We start from the raw sequence: 26,586 nt of genomic DNA, 5'->3' as shown, positions 1-26,586 counted from the left end.
GAGAGAGAGAGAGAGAGAGAGAGAGAGAGAGAGAGAGAGAGAGAGAGAGAGAGAGACGGAGAGAGAGAACGAATCAGTTTTAAGTGAGGGGAAAAGCATCAGTGTTTGTAACCTAATCTAAGGGTGGCTTCATTTTGATGAGAGTGTGTGTGTGTGTGTGTGTGTGTGTGTGTGTGTGTGTGTGTGTGAGTGAACAGATGCAGCACCTGAGATCACGGCATGTGGCAGGCGAGCCTGCGGTCCTCTTTGAAGCACGGTGGCGTCTAGGCTTCTGAGTTTCTCAGACACCCGAACCAGCGCTAGCTCGCCACCACACAGGGCCGTTGAAGTGCCAGCGTCACGTTACAATTAACAGTAATTCTGGTGGCTGTCATCACTTCCTCAGAACAGAGGATCCCGAGCAAAAGCACGCTGCCGTCACACCTGCTAATTCAAAGGCATTGTGTGAACTATGACAGACCTCAGTGCACTTCTTGCGCCTGTTCGAATGGATAAAGTCTGGCGACTCAAATGGGGAGGGGAGGGGGCGGGAAAACGGAGCCTTAACACATTTCTCCGGAGGAGCCTATGAAGGGTCAGCTTGTGGGTGGGAAAAAAAAAGTTGTGCTAAAGAAAGTAATTAGAGAGAGGCCGAGCACTAGAATATTAGTGCTTTTCCAGAGTAAATGAGGATAAATTCTGTTAATGATGTGACTTTCCCTGGTACTAATGTGATAATAAAGTGCTCTCATTCTGGAGAAGCTTGTCACAATCCCAGCAGAGACAGTGACCCTTCGACAAGGTGAGACGGAATAAAATAAAATAGCAACTTCTAAAGCGCTCTAGCAAAAAGTAAGTGATCAATGTTAGGAGTCCCCACATCCCTGTCTAGTATAAAAAGCTGATGTCTGCCACAGTCTTTGAGACTGTTGGTGAATGGGCTGTCTTATTTGGGGTCCAGAAGCACTTATGTTAGCTCTTCTGTTGAGTTCCAGAGGGAAGAGTTGGGAATAAGTCGAAGAGTATAAATAGTCCCCAGCAAACTTCCAGGCTGAACGGCACCGAAAAGATTGTGTTTCGAATGTTGGTGAAATACTGGCCTTCCAGACTTCAGTCGGATCCAAATTTATGGCTTTGGACATCATTTCAGGGGCAGCAGAGATGTAGAACTTGATGGGATGTTGGCAGCATTCTGGTGGTGACGGAGACAGAGGACCGAGATCGGGGATGTCTGTTTTGGAGAGGCAGGGGGATGCTGGGACCTTTGAGGTCTGATGGAAGATTACCAAGAGTCAACAAGAGTATTTGGGCAACAAACACAAAAGCACAGAGAGGCTGCTGGCACGTGGGGCAAAGACTAGTGTGATTGCCGTGCTGTGTGCTTGGAGGCAGAGGGAGGAATGAGGATCAATGGGGTCAATTTTAGTCAACATCTCAGAGGGAAGGGATGACCTCTTTGGGGCAGGGAAAGGTTTTATTTGGTTCTGTTTCTTTAACTAGATAGAGACATAGAAAGTTCACTGCATAATGTCTAAGGAATAAGAGAAACACCATATTAATCCCAGCACCTGGGAGGCAGAGGCAGGCGGATCTCTGTGAGTTCGAGACCAGCCTGGTCTACAGAGCTAGTTCCAGGACAGGCTCCAAAGCCACAGAGAAACCCTGGTCTCGAAAATCCAAAAAGAGAGAGAGAGAGAGAAACACCATAAACACGGTGCATGTTTACTGCCGGACCTTCCCGTGGTACTGAGTGCCTCGGTTCACAGAGAGCTCTGCTTCAGTTCCGGGGCCCATAGACAAGCCTCTGAGTCTCTGCATTCAGATTAAGTCTACCTCTGCCATGAACTCTCTGTGGGAAGGCAAAGTATTTAATCTCTCAGTGATTCAGATGCTTTTATCTGAGCACTGGGGCAGGGGTGGAGAGTGGGGGAATGGATGGAAAGTGGGAAGCAGTTGTGGAGATTAAAATAAAGCGTGCGCTTAGCATACCGGATCTCAGGTAGTAACCTTCCGCTGACATGAGCCATGACTTTACCCAGGACTCGTTTTCTGACAGGCTGACACTTGGGTAAAGTATTTTACCCGTCTGCTTTGGAGCAATCTTAGGAAAGGAAAAAAAGTGACCATCACGGGAAGGCAATCAGTCCTGTGAGTCATCTTGGCAAAGGACCATCATCACTCCAGAGTGCATGCAAACTTGATCCCATAGTTCAAGGAAACATACATGAAAACCCACATTTCCCCAGGCTGTTTGCTTGGAGAAGAGTTTGGCAACATGGTTATCTTCATATGGGAAGAGTTTTCTTTATTAAAAATAATATTTGAAACACTCCAAGGGCTCGGGGAAGTGGTTGTAGGTGGAAACTGCCTGGGGGACATAAACTGTAGGCTTTAGGTAGACCCCAGTGCTCTGTCACAGTAGTGGACTCAGACTGAGGAAGGGGAGCCAACAGTAGGGGCATTTCAGATAGAGGGGAGAAAACTCAAGGAGAGACTTAGTTGGGCCTATTGCAACTTTTCATATACCTTTCTTTCTACCTTCTTGATGCGGGATAAAGACTGTATTTTAATGGAAAATATGACTCACTCATAACTGTGTCACTTATCGTTACTGTGTTGTGTGAATCTTCTCACCATCGCTAAAAGAACCCTAGAGAAGAGAGTGTGTATGTCTGATATACGGCAGGGTATCCTACCCTGGCATGACCTCCCATGTTTCTGAGGTCCTATTCATTTTTCATCTGTTGCTCTACAAAGGGTTAGTTGGTAGTGCTGAAGGACTAGGTTTTATTACTCCATCATCAATGTGTGTGTGTGTGTGTGTGTTATGTTTGTGTATGTGTTCATATGTATGCATACAGGCAGATGTGCCCATGTGTGCAGGTATGTGTGGAAGTCAGAAATGCTGGATGTCTTCCTCAATCACTTTTGAGCTTATTTTTGTAAGACAGAGTCTCGGGTTGAATGTCAGGTCACTGTTTGGCTAGACTGGACTGGTCAGCAAGCCCAGGCATCCTCCTGTCTCTTCCTCCCCGGCACTGGGATTACAGACACATGCCACCACACCTGGTTTTTGTTTGTTTATTTTCATATGGCTGCCGATAATAGGAACTCAGGTCCTCACATTTGCAGGGAAAACACTTTATTGATGAAATCATCTTCCCGGCCATTCAATCACAATTGAGAAATTCATTAACCTATCAGGCTGCCGTTCATTTCTTATAAAGTATTTTATATTTTAGTAAATATTTTGCTATCACTCTTGGTAAAATTACAGTGATGGGGACAAAGAGAGGGGTCACTAAGGAAGGGTGCAGAGTGCTGTAACGAGGAGATATCTTCTCAGGGAACTTGGGTCCTCTGCATGAGTGGTACTTACTCCTGACCAATGAGCCGTATCTCTGACTCTTATCCTTCTTTTAATATTATCATCTTTAAAATTTGAGAGCACAGAGAAGTTCCCACCATAGCCTTAGAATTCAATTCTTATGGTTTAGAGAAGTTGAAGTAGGACCACTCTCCTAGGGTTAGTCTGGCCCCAAACTTGTTTAGAACATTGTCAGTTTTATACTGGAATTTGTCAATAGATACTCCAAGCTTCTCCTCTATGGGAAAGTTTTGACACCACAACTCATGGAGTCAGTTAGCTGGAGAGAGTTGAGCTGTTCCTGTTAATATGTCATTACTCCCCAGTTCATGCAGTTTCAGAATTGGCCATGGGTCTTTGTGAAGCCTAATTGACTCTTTGATGTTAGTCTATATGATATCAGTTACAAACACCTAATTTAAATAGCCTCCATAATTTGAGAGTGCACAGCAACTCGGCACGAGGAAGCAAAATGTATGCAAGTGGAGGAGTCTTTGTAAATATAAAGAGTTCAGCATTTCTAATTTATAAAATCATAAATCCCAAATGTTCGAAGATGAAAAAATTTTTGAGCATGAACACATGAAACCACAAGAAGAAAATGCCACATCTGACCCCACGTGATGGGTTGCAGTCAAAATATAGGTGCACTAAAATACTGTATAAAATTACTTTCAGGTTGTGTATAGAGGGTATATATAAAATATAAATGAGTTTTTTGTTCAGATTTGAGTTCTATCTGAGACTTTTCATTGTGTGTTTGGGGTCTCAATCATTTGTATAAAGGACTATCTATCTATCTATCTATCTATCTATCTATCTATCTATCTATCTATCTTTTTACCTTTCTTTCTTTCTACCTTTCTATCTATCTCTCTATCATCTTTCTATGCTTCATATATATGTGTGTGTGTGTGTGTGTGTGTGTGTGTGTGTGTGTGTGTGTGTGTGTGTTTGGTAAATATATGCATGTTTATGGTCATGACTTCAGTGTGTTGGTATAGAGCCTGACTCACCCAGGACTCTGGAAAGGAAGCTTTGTCCTTCCGACATGTCCTAGGACGTTCTCAACTCCCCTTTGTCCTGCCATCTTCTCAGTGTAACCATTCCGTCCACGTGTCTGCCCAACTTCAGCTCAACTTTCTTGGAGGGTATTTGTGGTGAGAGTTCCCTCTGCTCCCTTCCTTCCCATCTATCATGGTATTTTGCCCTGTGAGCACTGTTGGGTTGCATAAGAGGCTGCATTCGCTTAGGATCCTCCCCAAGGCACTGGATTTTCCAGCAGCTCAGCTTCATATCTTCTTTGGTTCAGCTGCAATAAAAGGAAAGTCATATTTTCCAGCTACCTGAGACCTGAAGATGATCAGATGGGCTCTGACAGACTTGAACACATGCCCATCCCCAAGATAGTTACAGAACTAAGGACTCTGATGTCCTGACCTAATGGCATTCTTTCGCTGGTCCAAGCAAAGAATAATGCTTTTACAATACAAGAACTCTTGAGTGAGGGCAGAGTACTCCAAAAGGAGAACATGGGACAGCTATCAAATAGGAGAAAAGAGACCAGGACAGTGGCTTATGCCTTTAACACCAGCACCCAGGAGGCAGTTCCCAAGCAATCCATTATATACTCCTACTTTCTCTCTTGTTGAGAACCTTGAAGACCCATGGCACAGAAAAGCATGTGTGCACACACTTGCATCCCATATTGAGGCATCTGAGACCATTGTGCCAACCATCCAGGGGCTCTTGATTAAGATGATGGAAGTAAATTATGTCTAAGTCCCTTCTTCTTTTAGCAGTTTTATTTTTAGCAAATAATGATCAATTTGGGTGATAAAATAGAGGGAATTTTAGAGCTCACGTTCCCCAGTGTCTTGAGTTTAAACTGAAGCAGTTCCAGAGTGACATATTGCATGGGGAGGAGATGGGGGGGGGGATGTTAGTAACCTGTGAGCAGCAAAGCACCTGCAGAAAGTCTAAATGGTGTCATTCTTCATCTATGAGATTGCTTAATTTTATTTTCCATCAGCAACCTTATGATAGCCCGAGAAGGAGAGCCTAATAAAGTGTCAGGCTCTATTCTGCATTCTGATTTCAATATGATAAATTTCGTTTTATACTTTTTATGGAATAGAACATACAGACTTATTGGATTGTCCATAATATGAACTGGGATAATTGGGATCTCATGAGATTATTGTCAGTCCTCTGCGGGCACAATGCTCCCTGGTCATTTTGATTTGAAGACTGGTCCTAAGCTTTAAATCCAAATTAAGGAGTCACTTGTTCATATCTGAACCCATCTTGTGTGGCATGTTGGAATGCAGTGATGGTTCGCAATGGAAGCCATTGCTCAAATTAAATTAATTATCCCAGTAATGCATACACCCAGGGGATGATAGGCAGCGCATGGAGATGCTGAGATTGGTACCAGGGTGTGTTTGCCTAGAAAACTGAGTTATAAAAATGACAGAAATTTTTGAAAGGGTGGTGATGATATACAGTCATTTTTAAATAACTTCCATCCTTAGAACGATTTGGCAGCTTTTCCCAAGGAATAGCCGTTTCCTCCAATTTCCTCTCTTCCTCCTCTTCTTTTCTCTTTGTAGAAAAAATTAGCTTGTTACCATTCCTTACCAAAAAAAAATTGCCAAATATCCTTCATCCCTGATAATTGTGTCCCCTTTCATCCTCTGTGACACAGTCTGAAGATGAGAGGGAAGGGGTAAAGGAATGACATGCCTCTTTTTACCAATCAGGGATTTAATTTTTTTAATCTAAAATTCAATGATACAAAGATATCTGTTCTTTCTCTGTTGGTCCCTATTTATGTTCAGTAACTCCATCATATTGCTTAGCATATAGAACTGACATGTTCACTGATATTTAAAATCACCGAGGAAATTCTAAGGGAAACTGCCCAAGACCTCTTTAGTGAGTTCCCACAGCAACAATGACTGCATGAATTGTGTTTGACATATAACCTGTGCTTAGCAAACACTGAATTCAGGACCAGATGAATGACAAAGTGAATGACCCATGGAGGAAGACTGAGTGAAGAAATAGCAAATCATTGAGAGCTCTAAGCCACAGAGTCCATGAAAGTTAGCAGAATGGCCTGTAGATCTTCGAGAGGAAATCCATTCTAGACTATTGGTAATATGGCCTTTCATCCCTTTGGGTTCCAGGTAAATGTTTTAAGAACAGTGACAGGCTTAACTTAGAGATAATACGTTGAACTCTGATGTCAAGGCAGCATTAAGGAGGACATTTAAGGACACCAATGAGCTCTTGCATGAATTATGCATGTATGAAACTAATAAATGGTCACAGACCGTGAGATGGATAGCTCTTAACTCTGCTTGTTTGAATTAAACTGCACATCTTAGCATATAGAGGCTCCGAGAAAACCACTCATCATTTTTATTTCCTCAGTTGCCCATTACACAATTGGGGAAACCTTCTCTAGGCCCAGGGTGAACGATATGTACTTGGATTCTTTTTTGCAACACTGAAGTTGTCTGTTGCATTCATGGAAGATTTGTGTATATATGGGAAATTCAGAAAATGCAGAAGGAGAAAGAGGAGACAAATATCTCTGAGTTATGATAGAAAATTAGCCGCCGTTAATATTTAGGCTCAACTCAAGTTAGGCCTTCGTGTGATGCTTTCCGTACATAGCTGGCCTGGGTGCCATGAGAACCGAAAGGCCCGTTAAGGAGTGTCAGGGAGGGGCAGGTGATGACGCAAATAACTTCCCACCCAGGGATGCAGCTAACAGTGATGGTGGGAAGGAGGCACAAGGATGCAACTTGATGTGGCTGAGGCAAAGCATGATGGGAGGAGAAGAAGAAGGAGAAATAAATCTGGGTTGTCCATTATGGGCACTGCGAAACACTTTAAGATCCATTGATCAGGCCCCTACCCAATAATCACAACAGATTAATTGTTCATTTAAAGTCGTTCGGCAATTACTCTAATATGCTGTCCTAAAAGTCAAATATTTTCCTGAAAAATTGAACTTAAATATTTTTCTTTTGAACAAAACTTTAAACAAAAATCAGTAGACTCTTGGTGCAACTGGCGCCCAAGGGAATGGAGACCATCCTGTGCTCTCTGGAAAGATCTGTCAGGTCAATGAGGGAGTGAATACTTAGACATATTTATATTTCACCGGCTCTGGAATAGTGAGCTGAGCGTCCAGGGACAACTCTAGGTCTCAGTTACTGTGAACGCGAACTTCTTACTCCTTCCATGGCATCTGTCACTTCCACAAGAGAGAGTCATCCTGAAACTCTCTGACTCTTCAAAAGGGACAAGTGAAATGCCCACAACAGATTCTAAATGAATGGGCTTTGCAATTTTAAACGCACAGATATTGAAGAACAAGGGATAGTAAAGCCTTTCGTTTTCCACCTGTGGCTTTCTGTCTGCATGAGAGACTTTCAAAGGCAGTGACTGTGAACATACAATGATGTATAGTCAAACTAACCCCTTGTGATGTTCACTGACTTTCCCCAAAGAGACCCAGGCTATCTTGGTTTTGTTTTGGACTTATTTCTCCATTTTGATACAGTCAAATAGTCCAGGCCTTTTCAGCAAGGTTAAAACGTGTTTGAGGTGGGGGTCACACATAAAATGGTCACGAGCAAACCTGAAGTATATCAGAATTGGTAATCAGCACTACTTGAGTTCAAAGTGCTAGAATTTCTTATGCTGGCTTTAGCTCTAACTTGAGCTCATGTGGCGATGGTAATGTATATAACCAGATATGGCCAATGAATACTTTCCCACCATAAGATAAGACATACATCTTCACTACATACAAATATATCTCTGATATATATGAATATATAATTTAGTGAGCAACCTTTGTAATGTTTGATATAGTAGCTATAAAATGAGAATAGAACGGAGCTCTATAGACCTTTGAAAGAGTAGGAACTCATAAAAGAAAACATAAGCCCTTACAAATGCTCTTCTGTTGTGGGGTTTTCTTTTACTTTAGCCCCATGTTGGAATGCCAAACTGTTGTTGGTTATTTTTTACTCTTTGGGGGACCCGCCATCCAGCTTCCAAATAAATCACACATGGAGGCTTATTATTTTTTACAAAAGCCCAGCCTTAACTTGGCTTGTTTCTAGCCAGCTTTTCTTAAATTATTTCATCTATCTTTTGCCTCCGGGTTTTTACCTTTCCCTATTTCTGTATACCTTTTCTTTCCTTCTTGTTCAATCTCTGGCTGGGTGGCTGGCTCCTGCAATCCTTCTCTCCTTGTTCTTGCTCCTAGATCTTTTTCTTTCCAGATTTTTCCTTCTATTTATTCTCTCCCTGCCTGCCAGCTCTACCTATCCTTTCTCCTGCCTCGCTCTTGGCCGTTCAGCTCTGTATTTGATCATCAGGTGTTTGAGACAGGCAAAGAATCACAGCTTCACAGAGTTAAACAAATGCAGCATAAACAAAAACAACACTTCTTAAAATAATATTCTACAACAGTATTGTGCTTGTGTTTTCCACAAAACTCTTAAAGTGGAGTATTGAGGCTCTCATGTGTGCCTGACTCTTGAGTGTGTATGAGGCAATAAGTAAGCAATACTTACATATTTTCCATCCTGGGTAAAATTTTACAATGGTATTTTACAATGGTAACATAGAACTTCAGGGCCCAACACTACCAAGAGCTACCCAAAGTCTGCAGGTGTCCTATGTCCACTGACTCATTGTTCCATCTGACAGAAATAGTTGAAAATCAATGTTGCCTAGTCTGTCTCCCAGTCAGTCCCAAGAAGGGTCAGACAAACACTTGGTTTGTTATCTGAGGTGTTTCTTCTGCATATCGAACCATATTCATTGATTCCAAACTTTTTTCGTGTTAACTTGAACCTTTATACAGTCTGTCAGGAAAGCCTTGGTGCTTGGGAGTTGTGTCACAGGGCTTCACTAAAGTTTTTCTCCTTTCCTGTCACCAGAGGCTTTCAGACTTGGAATTCTATCATCCTCTCTCAATTACTGGTCAGCAAACATTGACAAAAGAATCAGTTGGACTGGGTCAGCAGAAGACAGTGTTAAGTCATGGTGCCCCACGCCCTTCTCAGTATCTCTTCTGAGGAATTATGAGACACTCTTTCCTCCATGGTCCTTGGATCTTTTTCTTTCTCCACCCTTTGACTGCCCTGATCCTATCTGCTAACTGTCAGATTTGACTCCTAGTCTAAGGACCCTATTTGTAGTGGGTCCTTTTCCTTCAAACTATTTTTACATTCTTTAATCCGCTGCTATGATATTCTAGCACCCCCGGTAAGTTCTTGTCACTAATTATGTCCTCCCACCAAAGCCAAACGCTGAGCTCTGAGGTAATGAATCCTATTCCAGACGAGCGTGTTTATCTCTCGAGGCTGTGCACACTTTCCAGAAATGCCCAAGATCCAGGAAGCTTCTACCAGGGAAGGTAAACTTCTTGAAGTCAGTGGCCAATTATAGGGGCCACCATGTGCTCTCCCTCTGGGAGCTCCAAGATAGCGTCATGGCTTAATTTCAGTTTCTCTTCCACTATGGGGAGCCAAAAAAGACCTCACGGTTTCATGTGTGTGCAGCTCCCTTCTTCTCTGCTCTCTGCATGTCCCAGGCAGGACTGTGAGCCATAAGTCAGACAGGGCATCAGTTGATGTTGCTTTTCCTTCCAGAAAAAGAGAAGAGGTCAGCTCTTGTTCGGCTTAGCCTCCCCAGACTGCCCTTGTGGCCTCCCCGGGATCTTGGCTGACTTCTGGGTATCGTGTTTTCACATGGATGAACTGTACCCTACAGCCTAGTCTGTGAATTAGAAGCCAGGCCCTTTGCTTTGACATTGAAAACAGAGTCTTCTCTTTCTGTTTTTGGCTTGCCCTGTTTCAAGGCAGCTGCTTCCTATGGTGGTGGTGCCAGACTCTGGCTTACCTGTTCATGGACCGCTATTGAGTTTTCAAGAGGGCGATTCCCAGCTTCTGGCAGCTTAGGTGGTCTTGGGAAGGGGCAGGTGCAATGCAGTTAAATGCTTTCAATTTGGGAGAATCCTAGTATTCCTGGAAAATTTTTCCTTGGTAATTTCAGGGCTGGAAGCCTGACCGCAAAGGTGACGATGCAGTGGATGACTCCCAAGAAGTCCTTTTAATTACCAGGCTGTTCCCTGCCCTCCCTCCAGATCATGTGTGGGAGCAGCTTGAACTTCACCCAGAAGGGTCCCCACATTTGTTTCTACACAGCTGTTTTCTGTGTCAGGCCAAGAGTGCATCCCTGCGTACTGAATACCATTGGGAAGGACCGTCTGCCGCCTCACCATCTGCGGGCATAAGTCAGGGGGACCTTCCAGAGAGTCTGAGGAGAGGAACTGGGGTTTTATGTCTCCTTTCAGTTGGTGCCTTGACACTTTTCTTTTCTAGCCCGGACATGATGAACACAGCTGCAAGCAGACAAACGTGATTTTTCAGTCTTTGGGTTGGGAGAGGTAAAAATTCAACCTGTTCAGTCCAGAGCCAGGGCACTTGCTTTGCATAACAATTACTGGTGCCTGGGCAGTCCTTTGGAAGGCAGTTTAATAAGTGTGTCCTTCAATTCTGACTAGCCCAAGTCCTCCGTAATTTTAGCCCCTGCCTTGCTCTGCTTTGGCAAAGCCGCTATACTCTTACCTTTTCTTGACGATTATCTCTTTCATGGTTGTTTTCTTTCTGCTCTTTATTTGATGAAGCCTGTACTGCTTACCCGGTATGCAGGGTTTCACTGATTTCCTGAGCCTGCGCTATGCCAGAGAAAGAGTATTTTTCCTATCTGAAACCGTCTTAGTCTAGGCACCGTGCCGATGCTACAGACAGCCGAGAGCAGTGAGCAATATTGCTTCCTCTGCTCTAGGCTTCAACACCCTTCAAGTGCTTACTGATTTTCTAAAACACGTTCTCATGGCTTCTCCATTTTGCAAAGGAGGAAACTGAGGTACGGAGAGAGATTACATCCATTTGGTGAAGATCACACGTCTAGTTAAGCAAGAAAGCTACATGTATGATGAAAGCTACCCAGTCGTATGGGAAGAAAAGTCTTACTCTTCCCATGTTTGGTTGACACCACTCAGGGTCATGGAATTAGCTGATTCGACCTATGTTTATCTTCTCTCCAGCAAAACTGGCTTGTCCAGTGTACTCCGCTACTGTCTTTAATGTGGAAAGCGCTAATTTGGATTCACAGGCAGGCTCCAGATTCTATTTAGCAAACCAGTGTATACTAAGCGCCTCTAGTTTTACATTCCGTGGCTTCCATTATGTGTCTGGAGACGAGGGTTTGCTTTTGTTTCATCTTTCATACTCTTGGGTAGGAGCCTCATTATGGAGGTTCATTGATTTTCTTTCGGCAACCCAGTACTTTTGGTCACCAATACTATGCTAGTTATAAGGATTCAAGGCAGATACTGAAGCTCTCTTGCTTGGGGGAAATACTATACAGTATATTACCAAATCAGCAAATGTATCTACCACATGTGTGTCTGTTTCAGTTACTTCAATAATGGACTGATGTCCTACATCAGCCTGATTGATGAACCCAAACACAACTTTTAATAGGATGTCACTTCTGGTTTTATGACTGTCACTTTCCTTAATTGAAGTGCTAAAGTAAAAAGTTCACAGACTTGAGTACTGACCTCTTGCTGAATTGGTGTGTGAAGAGCTGGAACACGCTGGAAAGATCACAGGGTTGACCCCCGGCAAGCATGGGACAACTCTGCTCTCTTAAGCACTGGGAACTGGGAACTGCATCCCGATCTTCAGTTTTCTCACTCGTGAAGTGAGGAGGTTAGACTAAAGGCTCATTAAAGTCACTTTCAAAGTTCGCCTGTGATTTGGGCTGTAGAGATGGCTCAGTGAGCAGGACCAGTTGATGCTGTACATGTTTGAAGACCAAGACTTGAGTTCGGATCTTCTGGATCCATTTGAAAGCTTAGGCATTGCTGTCTTGTCTCTGTAACTGAAATCCCAGCACTACGCAGGGAGCAGACAGGAGGCTCTCTGGGGCTTGCTGGCCACCAACCTAATGGAAAAATGGCAAGTTCCAGGTTCAAGGAAAGACCCCGTTTCAAGGGAAGGTAGAGTGTGGTAGAACTGGACATACTCTGGGTATGTACATGTATGGATATGGGCACCTGCATACACGTGTGTGTATAAACCACACACACACACACACACATGCACACGTCCTATAATTCATAGAAAATGGATACCATGACTATCCCTATGGGCAATCTAGGATCCTAGTTTCGAACTATAACTGCATCCCTTATTTTTTTGAGTCTTTGTATATTGTGTTCCAGGTGAGTTAGCCCCTTCCTGGCACGCCTACCTTAAAGGACTTCACTGGGGATTCAGAGAAGAGACCCTGGGAACGTAAATGCTTTGGATAATAACACAGTGAAAGATGTACTAAATAGTCATGAATTTTCTCCTGCGGAAGTTAGCTGAAAGGTGTTGGGTTTCTCCCCACCTAGCCATGCCACCCCTCCAGAAAAAGAGCTGAGTTAAAAAGAGAGTTTGATCCCAGACTTTATGGAACTCCTCGGAACTCTGCAGGGTCAATAGCTGCTTTGTCCTGCTGTGGGTCAGGTTCCCACCATTGGGGTAGGGCAGCCATGCTCTTTCCACTGACATTTTATCAAACACACAGAATGTGGCAGTTCCTTAGACAAATATATGGTTTTGTGTTACAATAGCCTCTCTACTTTGTCAAAAGCCCCTCAGAATCAGAGATCTTCTCTGTGGGGCAGCAGACACCACACACACACACACACACACACACACACACACACACACACACGTGTCCCCAAGTTCACAGTCACCTTATATGTTTACCTGAATAACCCCCCCGACACACACACACACCTGCCCAAGTTTGTGTGTCTCGCGTCTGAGTCAGTCTCTCACTGAGGGTATTTTTAACTTCTCTTTACTCCTCGGAGTTCCTTTAAGGAAGTGTGATCCAAAAGGGTCAGGTACTTGGATTGTACTGAGGGGAAAACTTTGAAGAGAATTCCTGAGGCTCTGGAGTAGGTGGCTCCCCCCCCCCCAAAGAACTGGCCCTACATGGTGTCTTTGCCACATAAGGGCTTGTGTGAGGCCCTAGGCACCAGTTGACGGCTGTCTTACCCGTGACAGATGGTCAAGACTTCAATTTCAGCAAGTGAGCTGCTGCCGAGGGGGTGGGCAGGGGACTCTGCCAGCGGGCCAAGTGGCAGGGCAGCTTAGGGTAACGGCGATCTGCTGTGTGCCCGGCATAGTTTTAAAGGCGATCTGGTGTGTGCCCGGTGTGGGTTTTGTGCTAACGACGAGCTGCTGACAGGCGCCCCGGCGCTCCTCATATCTGAGGCACAGGATCCCTGGCTCCCTCGGTTCTCTCTCTCTCTCTCTCTCTCTCTCTCTCTCTCTCTCTCTCTCTCTCTGGCCAAGCCAGTGTCCTGTTTGCCTGTCTTTCAAAGCCCATTTTGGCACCAGATGGAACCCCTCACGGTGGCTAGCAGTTGTCTCACTTGAGGATGCCAGAGGGTGTGCTGACAGCTCCTTCTAACACAACCTGAAACTGGCTGTCAGGCCTGGGCTCAAATGGCTTAAACACGTACAGGCGGCAAGTATTATCAACCATGGGGAGACAGGCAGGGGGGCCCACTGGGGGGAGAACGGCGGTGATAACCCTCCCTAGCTTGGTGTTGCCTTGGGGGGCGGGGATAATGACCCTGTGGTTTCCCCTAGTCAAACCATTGTTCTCACACAGCGTGATTGATTTTCCACCCGTGGGACAGTGAATATTAACATCTTCACCGCACTCCCATCAGGACGGACACTAACGTAGTGTGCTGGCTCAGAGCCCTGCCTCTTGGACCGCTCGATCAGAAGTTGAACTTTAGGCCCGTGTTTACTCACTTTTGGACAAGCAGTTGGATGTCTCGGGTTCGGAGACATGCACTGCTGCCACCTCCATCCTCCTGACCTGCGTTAGGGTTGCACAGCTACTTTGTAGGGTCCGGGGTCTCATTATGCCCATTTTATGGATGAGAAAAGTTGAGGTCCGGCCTCTCATCCAAAGGCACACGGGTAGTATGTGGCTAAGGTTTGGATGTCAATACCATACTGGGTTTGTTTTTTTTTTTAAGGTAGTGGCTTTTATACTTTATGGCACCACACCATGGGCAACCACCCTCTCCGGATCCTGGGATGATTTACATATATCCTCCTCTAAGTATAGAACCCAGCCCCCAGCAATATGAGGGACTCATGACCACTACCTTTATACATCTGATAATGTCTGAAAGCCACATGTGCCGGTTGAGCCTCACCTTCTGAGGCGCAGAGGGACAGGGCAATGAAAACACCCTGTTGAAGGAGGACCGAGTGGCTGAGTGGCTGGGCAGCTAACATGTGCTGGAGCAGAGCTGTTCCGGGGCCTGGGGGAGGCCCAGGGTGGATTCCGTTACATACAGCTGGACCTCAGCAATGTTCTGTGAGTCATTCATCCCAGACATAAGGTCAATAAGCTTTGGCCTCTGTGGAGAGGCCCTTGATGCAGGGGTGAACCATTATCAGAAGCCTCCTCGCTGACGGGCTTTGAGCGTTGTGTGATGGTAAAGTGACTTCATTTACGAAGGCTTATTGTAAAATCTTATCGTTTTGTTTGAAAAAGTCGTTGTTGCTCTTCAATGCTCCCAGTTATTCCCCTTCCCCCTGGAAGACTCTACGAGGCCAGGGAGAGGAGATATTGTTCTGGAATCTGTCTGCAGAAGCTGTCTGTGTGCAGTGTGTCTTCGTGTAGTGCCTTGATGATAGAGGACCAAGGGGCTACACTGTTGACAGACACCATACTCGGACACCAAATTCAGGTGACGGCATCCTGGAATGCTGGTTTTGCATGAGTTATTTCTATTGGGTTGACGATTTTATTCCGGTGTAGCTCGAAAGTAGGCCAAAAGGTAAAGAAAAGAGCATTTCTAGAATTTCATTGATTGACCTGTATTTTAGTCTTTTAGTAAGCTCCTTCAATACATCTATCTAGGCCCCCAAAGTCAAAAGTGTGTAGCAAATAGGTGGACATAAACATCTTCAATTTCTCCCAAATAGAAAACAGAAGGAGGGGTTGAACTGAGGGTAACCAGCATGAAGACTCTAGTACAAAACCCTCCATGCCTGCTGTGATGAACTCCAACAACTGCCTGCAGTTGTTACTTGGTGTGACCATGTCCTGTATCACACATGTCAGACATTTTTGAAAGTTAAAATAGATTCACCAACATCGGTGGGATTCCTCTAGTCAATTGGCGACTGTAGTCACCTTTGCACATAGATCCCGTGGACCTCACTATAGACCTTATTCAGAAGCTAAGGTGGGCTGGGAGGCAGGAAAGCCCAAGCTCAATCTGAAATGGCTTTTGTTTAAGGCATTTAAACAAGCATCTAATAAGAAGAAATGGTCTGGGGGTATTAGAGAAGTTTGCAAGGGTTTAATCATTGTGTGAACCCCACCACTCTTCCTAGGGCTGCTAATTTAAACATTTTATTTGGAGACGCTGAGATTTAAAGCATTTACCATCTCTTTGTATTTATCCAGTATACACTTTGCCATTCATCAACTGTGAATTTGCAACACTTAAATGACAGGTTACGCTTGGGGACCATGGGAACTCTCAATTAGATCTATTTGGAACTTACGTTGAATTTCCATGATGATTTGCTCTCTGAATAAAAATACTCCCTCGAGGTTTACTTCTTTTGTGAGATCTGTTGGCAGTATCAAGAGTGTTCCCTTCAGAAAGAAAATTCACCTTGGATATGATATGATGACCCCAGGCCTTGAGCGTAATACTAATTCTAAAGCCACTCTGAATATTGCAGACCAGTGAGAAAAAGAGAACGAGTAACCCAGAAGTGACTTCTGACTGAAACTCGCTTGTTAGGATTGAAACGCTAACCATGCTCATTTGTTTCTTCACAGATTCTTCCTGAAGTTTTTCCTCAAATGCAACCAAAATTGCCTAAAGAATGCAGGAAACCCACGTGACATGCGGAGATTCCAGGTGGGTCCCCTCTTGCTTTTCTTAAATCTTAATAACGGTTTGAATGTGACGAGATGATGGGAACACATTTTTGGCAAGAGACATGGAGTATAATTGTTTCTCTGGAGGTGAAGAGCAGGTGAGGCCCTTGGTCCCCAGGCATCTGCAATCTAGGAGTTGTTTTTGTTAGACGAGAATTGGGGCTGCGCCACCTGCGCCCGCTGATGAAGGCAGCTGTGTCCTCAGAGCCTCATTTTGGCTTCCTGTATGGGCTCACGTGACGAGACGGCCAGAGATTAAGACAATTACGCAGAAACGATGGGCTTTAGTCTCTAAAATTGTTCTAAGGAGAACTTCACCGGATAGCGAGTGAGGAGCCAAACCAGGAAGTTCAGTTTTGTCGTCTGTTGTCCTCTCTCATAATCTCAGCAGCTGTTAGCACCAACCGCCGATTGGAAGTGGGGCCCTTAAGAAGCAGAACATGTCTGTACCCTCTGTTCGGCTTCAGGGATGCCCCTGTACCCCGCATGTATGTATTACCAAAGATCTTCCAGGTCGGCCACCACCTAAAACGTACGAACCTGATAGGATCATATATATGTTAGAAGGGCTGAAAACCTAAAAAAAAGAATGGGTTGACTTCTCAAACACAGGTGTTTTAGGAATTCTAGACATAATACGCCTGCAGTTTCACATGCTGAGAATCCCTTAGGACCTTGTTACAGTACTGATTGAGATGGGGGGCGGAGGCTGGGAGTCTAGGTTTCTAACAAGCTCCCAGGTGGTGTAGAACCATGGTACACAGCTCAGGCAGTAAAGTTAAGCCCCTTCCTCGCCTCTCTCTCCAGCTCATTTTCTGGCTAAGTTATTTGCCGTGTCAACGTTGAAGCATGCTTGCACAACCTGTCAGAGAGACAGCTTGGTGTTGAAAGTTCGCTCCTACGCCTGTTTAGTCAGCTCAAAGTGCAGCTTTCAGTGTCTGAGCTCCAAGAGGTGCTTGATAAATTTTGGCTGCACATTCTCTAAGGAGAAATAAGGAAAGAGATTTGAGCATTGACTGTGGATGTCAATATCACGGAGTCTTCAAAATGAATTTTTTTTTTTTAAAGAAGTAAGCCTTATTAGTCTTGTTAAAGAACAAATCCATTGGAAGGATGGTATTGTCTCCAGAGATCTTAGAGAATTTATATAACATCATTTTAGCCTTACCACTTTTTGTCTTAATAGAGAGGAATTGGGAGAATCCAATAAAATCTTAATTTCTTAGGAACTGTTTCCTAGCAAGGTCCTGCCTTCAAATTTGGATGCTACTCTTTTTTTTTCAAAGTGTCTTGCAGCGTGTGTGAGTGGGTCTTTAGCACATGCTATCTGATAGCTTGCTGTGGTTCTTCAGATAACCTCTATATCTCTTTGGGCCAAGCTTGGGTTAGGAACAAAGACACATAGGCATGAACCATTTTATGTGTAATAACCAAGCTTCCTCACTTTGCCAGCATCAACTACACTATATCCCTCAGGGCAATAGAATTGGGATGGACTTTGGTGACATTGAGGACCTGAAAGAACATTTATATATGGTTTTACAGGACTTGCTAGTGAGTTGTGGCTTTTAGAAATACAGGCAAGACAGGAAGTCATTTGGGTACATTCTTTTTGAGCATAGGAAAAAAGGCCACAATTTACTTATGCAGTAGTATAGACATAATAGATTTAAACTTTCAGGGAAACTTCTTGTGATGAGTTTAATTAAGCCCTTAGTTTAGTCTAGGTCTTCTCAACTTGGGCACAATGAATCTTTTAGACTGGTGGATAATCTGTGTGTGTGTGTGTGTGTGTGTGTGTGTGTGTATGTGTATGTGTGCATACACACACGCATTGTAGGATGCTCTAGTTGTATCACAGGTCTCTGTACACATGCAATAGAAATAGAACAGTCAGTTTCCCTTAGCATGGCAACTGAAGAGTCTCCATGGTAGGGAGGAGAGAGATAGATGGCCCCTGATAGAAAGCCACTAATTCTGACCTACACTTGATAACTTTTGACTAAGTTTGCGGGGACAATATTAGTGCAATGGAAACAGCATCCTTTGGTTATTCATGGTTGCCTTCTTACCCAAGGGTCCATATGGACCTTCCAAAACACTTCAAGTTGATGTGATTTTGCCCTTTTACCTTTTGTCACCCAAAGAGATTCTAAAATAGAACTTTTCACAAAAGGAATAGCTAGCGTGGCCACCAAGAGTCAAACCCTGAGTTAAAAGAAGCTGTGTCTTTGTCAGTCGGCTTAGTGTGTTCCCATCAGCTACACTTTGAGCAGCAGTGAGAGCTGTGGAGTGAAGGTCCCTGAAACCTGGTACCCAGGTTCAGTTTAACTGTCCAGGTGCTTGACTGAACCCTAAGCCCCCAAACCACACACTGCATTCCTTACCCCCTTATCTGTTTTTTTCTCTCCTTGTCAAAGTGGCTTCTCCTTTTTCTTTCCTGAAGTTCATCCAGTTCCAAGTAGATGACTATTTATTATAATGTCTATGTTCTCTGAATTCCATGTTCCTATGTATAGTTGCTATGTCCGTGTATCTGCCTTTATATACATCCGTGGGCATTGGTGTTGCAGATGCTGATGCTGGTGGTGAAGCTGACATTTACTGTGTGCTTTTCACATGAGAGGTATTCTATGAAGTGTTTTACATGAATGATAGTGATTGTCATAGTATCCCTATTAAAAACATGCAAATAAGATTTATTTCAGTTTTGCCAATGAGGAAGTAAGCTTAGAGTAGTAAAGAAATTCACTCAAAATTACACATCTTGAACCTAGTGAAAATTCAAGTCCAACCCTGTGACTTGTATACTATCTGATGCTTTGGGACAACAAAGAACTCCTCTAGGGTCTGTTGGGAGGCACTTAGTGAGGCAACAAGAAATTATGTTATCATTCAAAATGCACAGTGGCATCCCAGGAGTAAATGCTTGAATCACAGGATAGTTTGAAAGACTTCCCAAAGAGACTTCATGCATGAAGTTAAAACCCCCAACCCCGAGTTCGTCAAATTGGGGGACTTCCCTGGAAGGAAAGAACAGTGTTTTAGAAGGTGAGCTACACCCCTGAGTAGTTTCTACTTGTGGGAAAATTTGGAAATGCTGCAGTGAGTGTAACTCTCTCTACCAGTGGTAACTTGGACTCTGTTAAGAAATCACACTGAAGGTGCCAAGTCTTAGGACACAAGAGAGAGGGCCGGGGGAGTGTGTGTGCACTCACTCCTGACATTGACATCTCCTCAGAAACAAGGGACCGTTCCATCTTTTGTTTTCATAGCACAGAAATTGAGACTCTGGTTTCATGTACTTTTCATGTCCCTATTGTCCAGGAGAAGGGCTGAGAAAGTATCTTTTTTTGGTGAAGACAAAATTTGATCCACTCATTGTATATCAGTAATATTGAAAGGTTAAGTTCCAGAAAGTGCTGATGGATTCACCCTTCACAGTGTATGAGATGAGTCTCATCAGCTGCCCCTGCCGAGGCTTCTCTTTTGCTCGTTTGTATATTTCCCTGGTCAGCCCCCTCTTCATACAGCCAAGCCAGTGTATGTCTCCTCAGAAGAGCAATCAGGGACCTGTGTAGGTGGCTGAGGAGGACATACGAAAGGTTGTTGATCTCTTGATGCGTAAAGACATCCTGTCAAGCAGACTCAGTCTCTGAGCGGCTGGGCTTCTGGTGTGTAAACAGAGACTTCTTAATTACACAGGTCATGTCAATTAGTGTGACCTGAGTGTTCTCAAAAAATTAATCACTTTCTGAAAAGCTTAGGAAGTGTGGCATAAGCCTTGAGAGAATCTGGTACAATTCTCTCTCTCTCTTTTTTTTTCTTTTTTGAATAATGGATGTTTTCTTTCTGGAACCCCTCGGCTGTAGTTAAGGTAGCATATTTGCTTCAATACAACAGTGGATACAGGCTTCATTTAGTGATGGTGGGTATTGGGGAAGGGGGAAGAAGAGGGGGGCAAATTGGGGCTAGAAGCAGCCTATGACACAGGGAGCAATTCAGTCTGACTAAATGAGCCCATTTCTCTCTCTTGACACTAAAAAGATGCTAATGTTAAGGGACCACGTTAAAGCCATGTCACAGGCTGGTTTTTAACTGACAGGAGCCAGACAATTTAAGGTTAAGATTTAAATTGTTAGCCACCCTTTTCCTTGTTGGGACTGGCAGATGAGAGTAGCGAAGGAGGAGCAAGAACTGGGCAAAAGTTGTCATCTTAGTAGAAACCGTAAGACCCGGAGACTGAAGGAACATATAAATTTACAAATTCATCTTCTTCCCTAGGCAAAGTTTTCTGATAGGCTATAACTCTGCATCTGTATATAAATGCCAGGTCTGTGACAACAGTACATATGAATATAGATGCGAGATATATTCTCTCATTCATGTGTGCAAGAGCTCAGCAGTATTTATCAGAGGGCTCGGTGGTAAGTCAATAATGTCGAATGCAAACGACAGAATCTCTGCTGTAGTGAAACTGATATTTCAGTTGGGGGTTATTTTAGGGCAAGGGTAGCTGCTGTAACACATAGACCAAATAGTAACTAATGGTTCACATATAGAGCAAAGAAAATCTAATGGTGCACATACAATACATACAAGTTAGTATTCCTGCCTTGAAGAATAGACTTTTTTCCCCCCTTGAAATGATCTGGAAACCTGGCAACTCTTGATTTTATGGCCTTCCAATTACGAAGAGCCTTACTGTATTCATAGAGCTAGGAGAAAAGTGAAGGATACATGTCTTCAAATTCTTGGCTTAGAAATAGTCCTTGTTAAACTTGCTCACTTCCTATTGGCTAGTGGCCAGTCACATGGCTACTATAACCACATGGAGGTGTGCCAAAAATGAGGAATGAGATGGTCCAGGAAGGAGAGAAAGTACATGTATAAGGAATGAGTCTCCATCAGCTGTCACGATGAAGATATGCAAAGATTAACCGTTGTAAATAATTGGAAATTGTGGTTATTTCCATAAATAAAATGAATCAGGAAAATGAGACAGAAAAATGCCCAGAAAACCAGTGGAGTTGGAGATGGCATCCTACCTTGAAGCATGTGATTGGAGATGGTGTTGCTTAAGCTCAGAACCTCAGGAATACTGCCAGCCCTTGACATTTATGGAGTCTGCTTCTGCAGCTTCAACTACCTGCAGCTGGAAAATATTTGACCAACTCTGCATCTGTGCCAAATACATATAAAATACTTTTGGTCATTGTTCTTCAGATATGCTTATGACATATTGTTTATAATATTCAGCATTTTAGGTAAAGATTGCTTAGACTATATGGGACATATATAGGTGTGTGTATATGCTAATGCAAAACAATACCACTTTAAAGATTTCAACATTTTTGTGTGATGGGGAGGGTGCTAGAGCCAATTCCCTAGCAAGATACCAAGGGGTGACTGTGTTACATCACTCTTGGAAACGCCAGACAAGGGCCCTGCGCAGAGGGAACTCCAAGAACAAACTCAGTTTATCACGTCTACACATTCTTCCTTCGCTTCGTCATGTGGATGGGAGATAAATGAAGTCATTTGGTTATTTATCCCAAATTTCTAACAATGAAGTGTTTTTCTTTTCCAAACTGATGACATAGGTTGTGACATGAAAGGGCAAGTTTTTAAAAGTGAATCATAAGAAAATTTGGAGAATTTTGTTATTTACTTTAAACAGCCATTCATGGTCTCTCTAAATCAATATATTATTTGCTGTGATCATAACATTCTTAAAATATACGCCCAAACTCCTCGGCAAAAGAGATGGCTTTAAAGACACACAGGGAAGAGAGAGTCCCCTGCTCTCTTTTACTCCCCACCCTCCTCTCTCTCTCCCTCAGATGTACTTACATGACTCTGACAAACAACACATCTCTCAATTAAATTCTTTACCAACAGAATGCTGGGAGCCCGAGCTACCTTCACCCTCTTATGCAGAATAAAACTTTAAGGTGTGCCCTGCTGATTATTTATACTGAAAGCAGCTCTAATGATAGCTTCAGAGAACAGGATTAATTCATGAAACATGGTCAAATGTGGGACTCCTGAACCTGGTCTATGAAACCATCACTGGGCCAATATGGATCTTGACATTTGCCTTGTTGTGAGCCTCGGCAGACAGTATGCATCACTGAGGAGCGATCCTTGGGGATGCCATTTGATGAGAGGCGGATGTGCACTTAGCAGAAGTAGCTCCACATTAAGTATAGCTACCTTAGAAGAAACTGTAACATGCAAACAAAGATAGTTGTGATGTGTTTGGACTGACCTGTATTTGCTGACCTGTGTTGTTCTGGGAATGCTTATAGTCGTGGGCACTTAGAGCCCAAACTCTTCTACTTTTTGACTTGGAATTTAGCAGGCTCTTGCCATACTTCAGATTCTTGGCCATCACTCTTGCTCTTGCTCACTTCGCACTATTCCAGCATGTTGTCCTTCTTTCCCTTCTTTCGTTTGTCTTCCCCAAGTACACAGAAGTCACTCTAGCCTCAGGATCTTGCCACTCACTCTTTGAACTCCCTGGGAAATTCTCCTGCAGCTTCACTGGATAGCTAGACATTTACTACTCAGACTCGGACAATAGTGTCACTTCCCCCATGAGAACTTTGTTAGCCACAATCAAAACCAGTTCCTATTAGATATGACTCCCTTTTTATTTTTTCTCACATGAATTATTACATTCTGAAATTTGCTTTTATTGCTCACCTGATTCATCCTTTAACCTCTCTCTTCTTATGTTAGGTACTAAACTCCATGAAGACAACCAATAGGAACTGAGATTCTGTTAAGAACTTACTGTACATTTTGTTGGTCACTACTTCTCCCATCTATACAATAACGCCTGACAGAAGCATGGATAGGGTAGACTCAGAGTTCATGCCTACGAGCATGTGTCTGTGCTTACAAACTCGTAAATGATGGGCTTAGAAATCTATCTGAACTTGGCGGCCAAGCTGTTGACCACAGTTGCCTTTGCTTGTGCCTCATTTCTCCATGGACATGCTATGTTCCAGTTCCAGAGACCACGGGACCTTTCTCTATGTTTTCCTCTCTTAGTGAGCACAGAGTGGCATAGAAGCCCCAGAAGCCATCAGTGGTATCTTCCTCATCCTCTGTGGGAGGGACCGGCTTTAGCACATCCATAGTTTGGGAGATAGGAAAGACAGAAGTTGATCTGGTTTCCGAAGGTCTCCCTCTCTTTCTGTATAGCATAGGAGATATCTGTTCTTGTCCTCTTCAGCGAGGGTATACTCTGCTCTGAGCCTCCAGTGTGGATTTAACTCAATTAGGCATTCCCTGCCTCCAGCAGTTCCGCTCTGTTACACCCTGGAGGGTCACATGTCCTCCATAATTTTTAATGACTTATTTGGGATCTTTCAACCAGATAGGAACCAGCAATCAGGCACATTTCTGAGACTATCTCATTCCTTATCAGTCAAGGATATTTTAAAGGACAAAGTTAATGACGACCTAACTGATGCAGACCATTTTTATGTAAATAATATTTAAGGCTGCCATCAGACACCTCAAAACCCTCCATTTGTACTGGAAGAAACCAGCAGGAATGACAGGGTAGATTCACGCCAGGACTGTTCTCTGCTGTGTGTGGAAGGCGCATGGAAAAGGCAGAGGCTTTGTTTCTGGCTCACCTGTGCTCTTAATTCATCCTGTGACTTTGAGGACATTTAAAAATATCCCAGGCTTCAGTTTTCCAAGCTGTCAAATGAAGAGTTACCTAAATTTGCAATGGTGTAACTACTGAGGATTTGTTGCCATTTTTTTAAAAATAGAAACGTCTACATGGACATTACTTTTTAGTCTAATGGTATTTCTGGAGGAAGAATCATACTCTCCATTTTCAAAGGATTCGAATGTAACACTGCCACTTCAGAGATGCCCACAGGCATGACCTAAGCAGCATTTCCATGTGATGTTGGCATGGCCTCAGAAAAAGTAAAGTTACTGCATAGTCATGTGCAGCCTTATTTTGATTATTATTTTATTTATGATGGGGGGTCAGTTTGTGTACATGGGTGTGGGTGCCTCTGGAGGCTGGAGGCAACAGAGTCCCTTGGAGCTGCAGTTGTAAGCAGTTGCAGATGCTGTGAACCCATCTTGGGTCCTCTGCAAGGTCAGCACATGACCCGAACACTTCAACTCTCTCCTTATTGTTATACTGTTGTTACTATTATGAATTGTAATGTAAATACCTGATATGCAGGACATCTGATATGTGACCCCCAAAAGGGTCATGATCCCCAGGTTGAGAACCATTGGTATAAGAGTATAGGCCCTATGAGAAGAGGTTTGATCAGGGTTTTGAAGAATATAGAGATTATTTTGTATAGCAAGAAAATACAGATAAATGACTCCATGGAAGTTTTTATGTGCAGCCATGTCTTTCCCTCAGTTTGCCTATAGTATGATATATTTATTGTGGAGTGCCAATGCCAAGACATCACCATTAACTAAAGTTATATATAGCAGGCTTCTCTTCGTACTGTACGTTTCAGAGATTAGAATAATTATAGTCAAGTTGGTATCTAGCATTACACTATTATATAAAAGAGTTTCACTGCCCTAAATTGTGTCCTATACCGATTCATCCCTCCCTTCCCCCAGTCCTGGCAAACACTGATCTTCTTTTTCTTTTCTTTCTTTTTTTTCTGTCTCCATAGCTCTGCTTTTTGCAGAATGTCATTTAGTTGAAATCACACAGTGTATAGCCTCTTCAGATTGGCTTTTCTCCCCCATTTAGTAATATGCATTTAAGATTCCTCCATGCCTTTTTGTGGTTTGACAGCTCATTTCTTTTTATCACTAAATGATATGCCATTGTATGGATTACTAGTTTGTTTATCCATTCACCCTTTGAAGGACATCTTGGTTGCTGATGTCTTATATTTAGTTGAATTTTTTTCATGTAATTGCAGAGGCACACACAATTGGTATAAGTAACACTGAAAGATTCTCATGTATTCTTTGACCAGCCCCTTTTAGTTTTTGCAATGTTATAGAGCAAGATTACAGCCAAGACAAGGATCTTGACAGCATCTGTCCATATTCCTTCAATATCCCTGAATGTGCTTATACTCATTTGTGTCAGGATAGTTTTTAGTTCTAAAAAATTTAATTGTAAGCATATAGGTTTACCTGTCTGCCACCACAACCAATGCATCAGGTATCTCCATCACCAAATAATGCAAATAATGACTCCTCTTAATTTTCACAATCTTTCTGGGTGTCTAAATTACCTTTTTAGTTGTTGTTGTTTTTGGAGGGTAGTGGTCCCATTGGTTTAGGACCCACCTCAATGGTCTATTTAATGGACTCAGAGCCCAATGTGGAACGTCCATCATTTCAAAGCACTGGATATTAGGGATTCAACACATAAATTTGGTAGTGATGATAATGAAAATTTTAACTCCTCTTATAAATGCCTTTTTTTTCTGCTGTACATAATTCTTTGGAGATTAAACCAGCTGTGTCAGTAGTTTTAAGCTTTTTCTTCCTATGAAGTATTCCATGAAATATTGCTCAGTCACTTTTATTCATGTGCTTCAAGTCACAGTTTTTCTTTTCAATACCTTGTTATTGTACTGGGGGAGATTGTTCCATGGTAAAACATTTGCCCAGCAAGCCTGAGGCTAGGAGTTTGGATCTTCAGAAACCCATGTTAATGTAGGGTGGGCATGGTGGCCCACCTGAAATGCCAGGCACAGAAAGCAGAGACAGGGTGGATGCCCAAAGTAAGCTGGTTGGGAGGATTCACTATTTCTGCAAGCTCTGGGTTTGAGTAAGAGACCCTACCTCTCAGTCAGTTGAAGAACAAATGATGAGTACCAATGGCAGCCTTGGTCTTCCAGATGCAGCCGAGTACCTACTACAACAGAAGCGTGCCTGCACACACATGCACACCATACACACCTGTGAAAAATGAAAAAAAAAGAAATACCTGGTTGTTAGGATCCATGGATTAATGCAAAAATACAGTGAGTTGAAACCATAGAGAAAGATGCCATGGTCCAAACCAACTGTGTTCAACATTTCCTTTTATGGAAGTTTTGAAAACCAAGGGTTGTAATTTCTCAAAATTAATTCACCAAAATGACTAACTTATTAAGAATAAAATATTTATTTTC

The 26,586-nt window shown here is 43.2% G+C and overlaps 1 protein-coding gene across 4 annotated transcripts in view; it reads left to right on the top strand.

The window, feature by feature from the left end:
* Ebf1 (EBF transcription factor 1) overlaps positions 1–26,586 on the top strand; it is a 398,525-nt gene that overhangs the window by 247,857 nt on the left and 124,082 nt on the right. For all 4 annotated transcript variants that reach the window (XM_026789805.1, XM_026789807.1, XM_026789806.1 and 1 more), the window contains exon 7: positions 16,340–16,421. In XM_026789805.1, the coding sequence (XP_026645606.1) occupies positions 16,340–16,421 (82 nt within the window). The remainder of the gene's footprint in view (positions 1–16,339; positions 16,422–26,586) is intronic.

Source organism: Microtus ochrogaster, unplaced genomic scaffold (genome assembly GCF_000317375.1).
Source record: "Microtus ochrogaster isolate Prairie Vole_2 unplaced genomic scaffold, MicOch1.0 UNK30, whole genome shotgun sequence".
Lineage (NCBI taxonomy): Eukaryota > Metazoa > Chordata > Mammalia > Rodentia > Cricetidae > Microtus > Microtus ochrogaster.
Note: the sequence above shows the minus strand (reverse complement) of the source record. Positions and strands in the feature narration are given on the sequence as shown.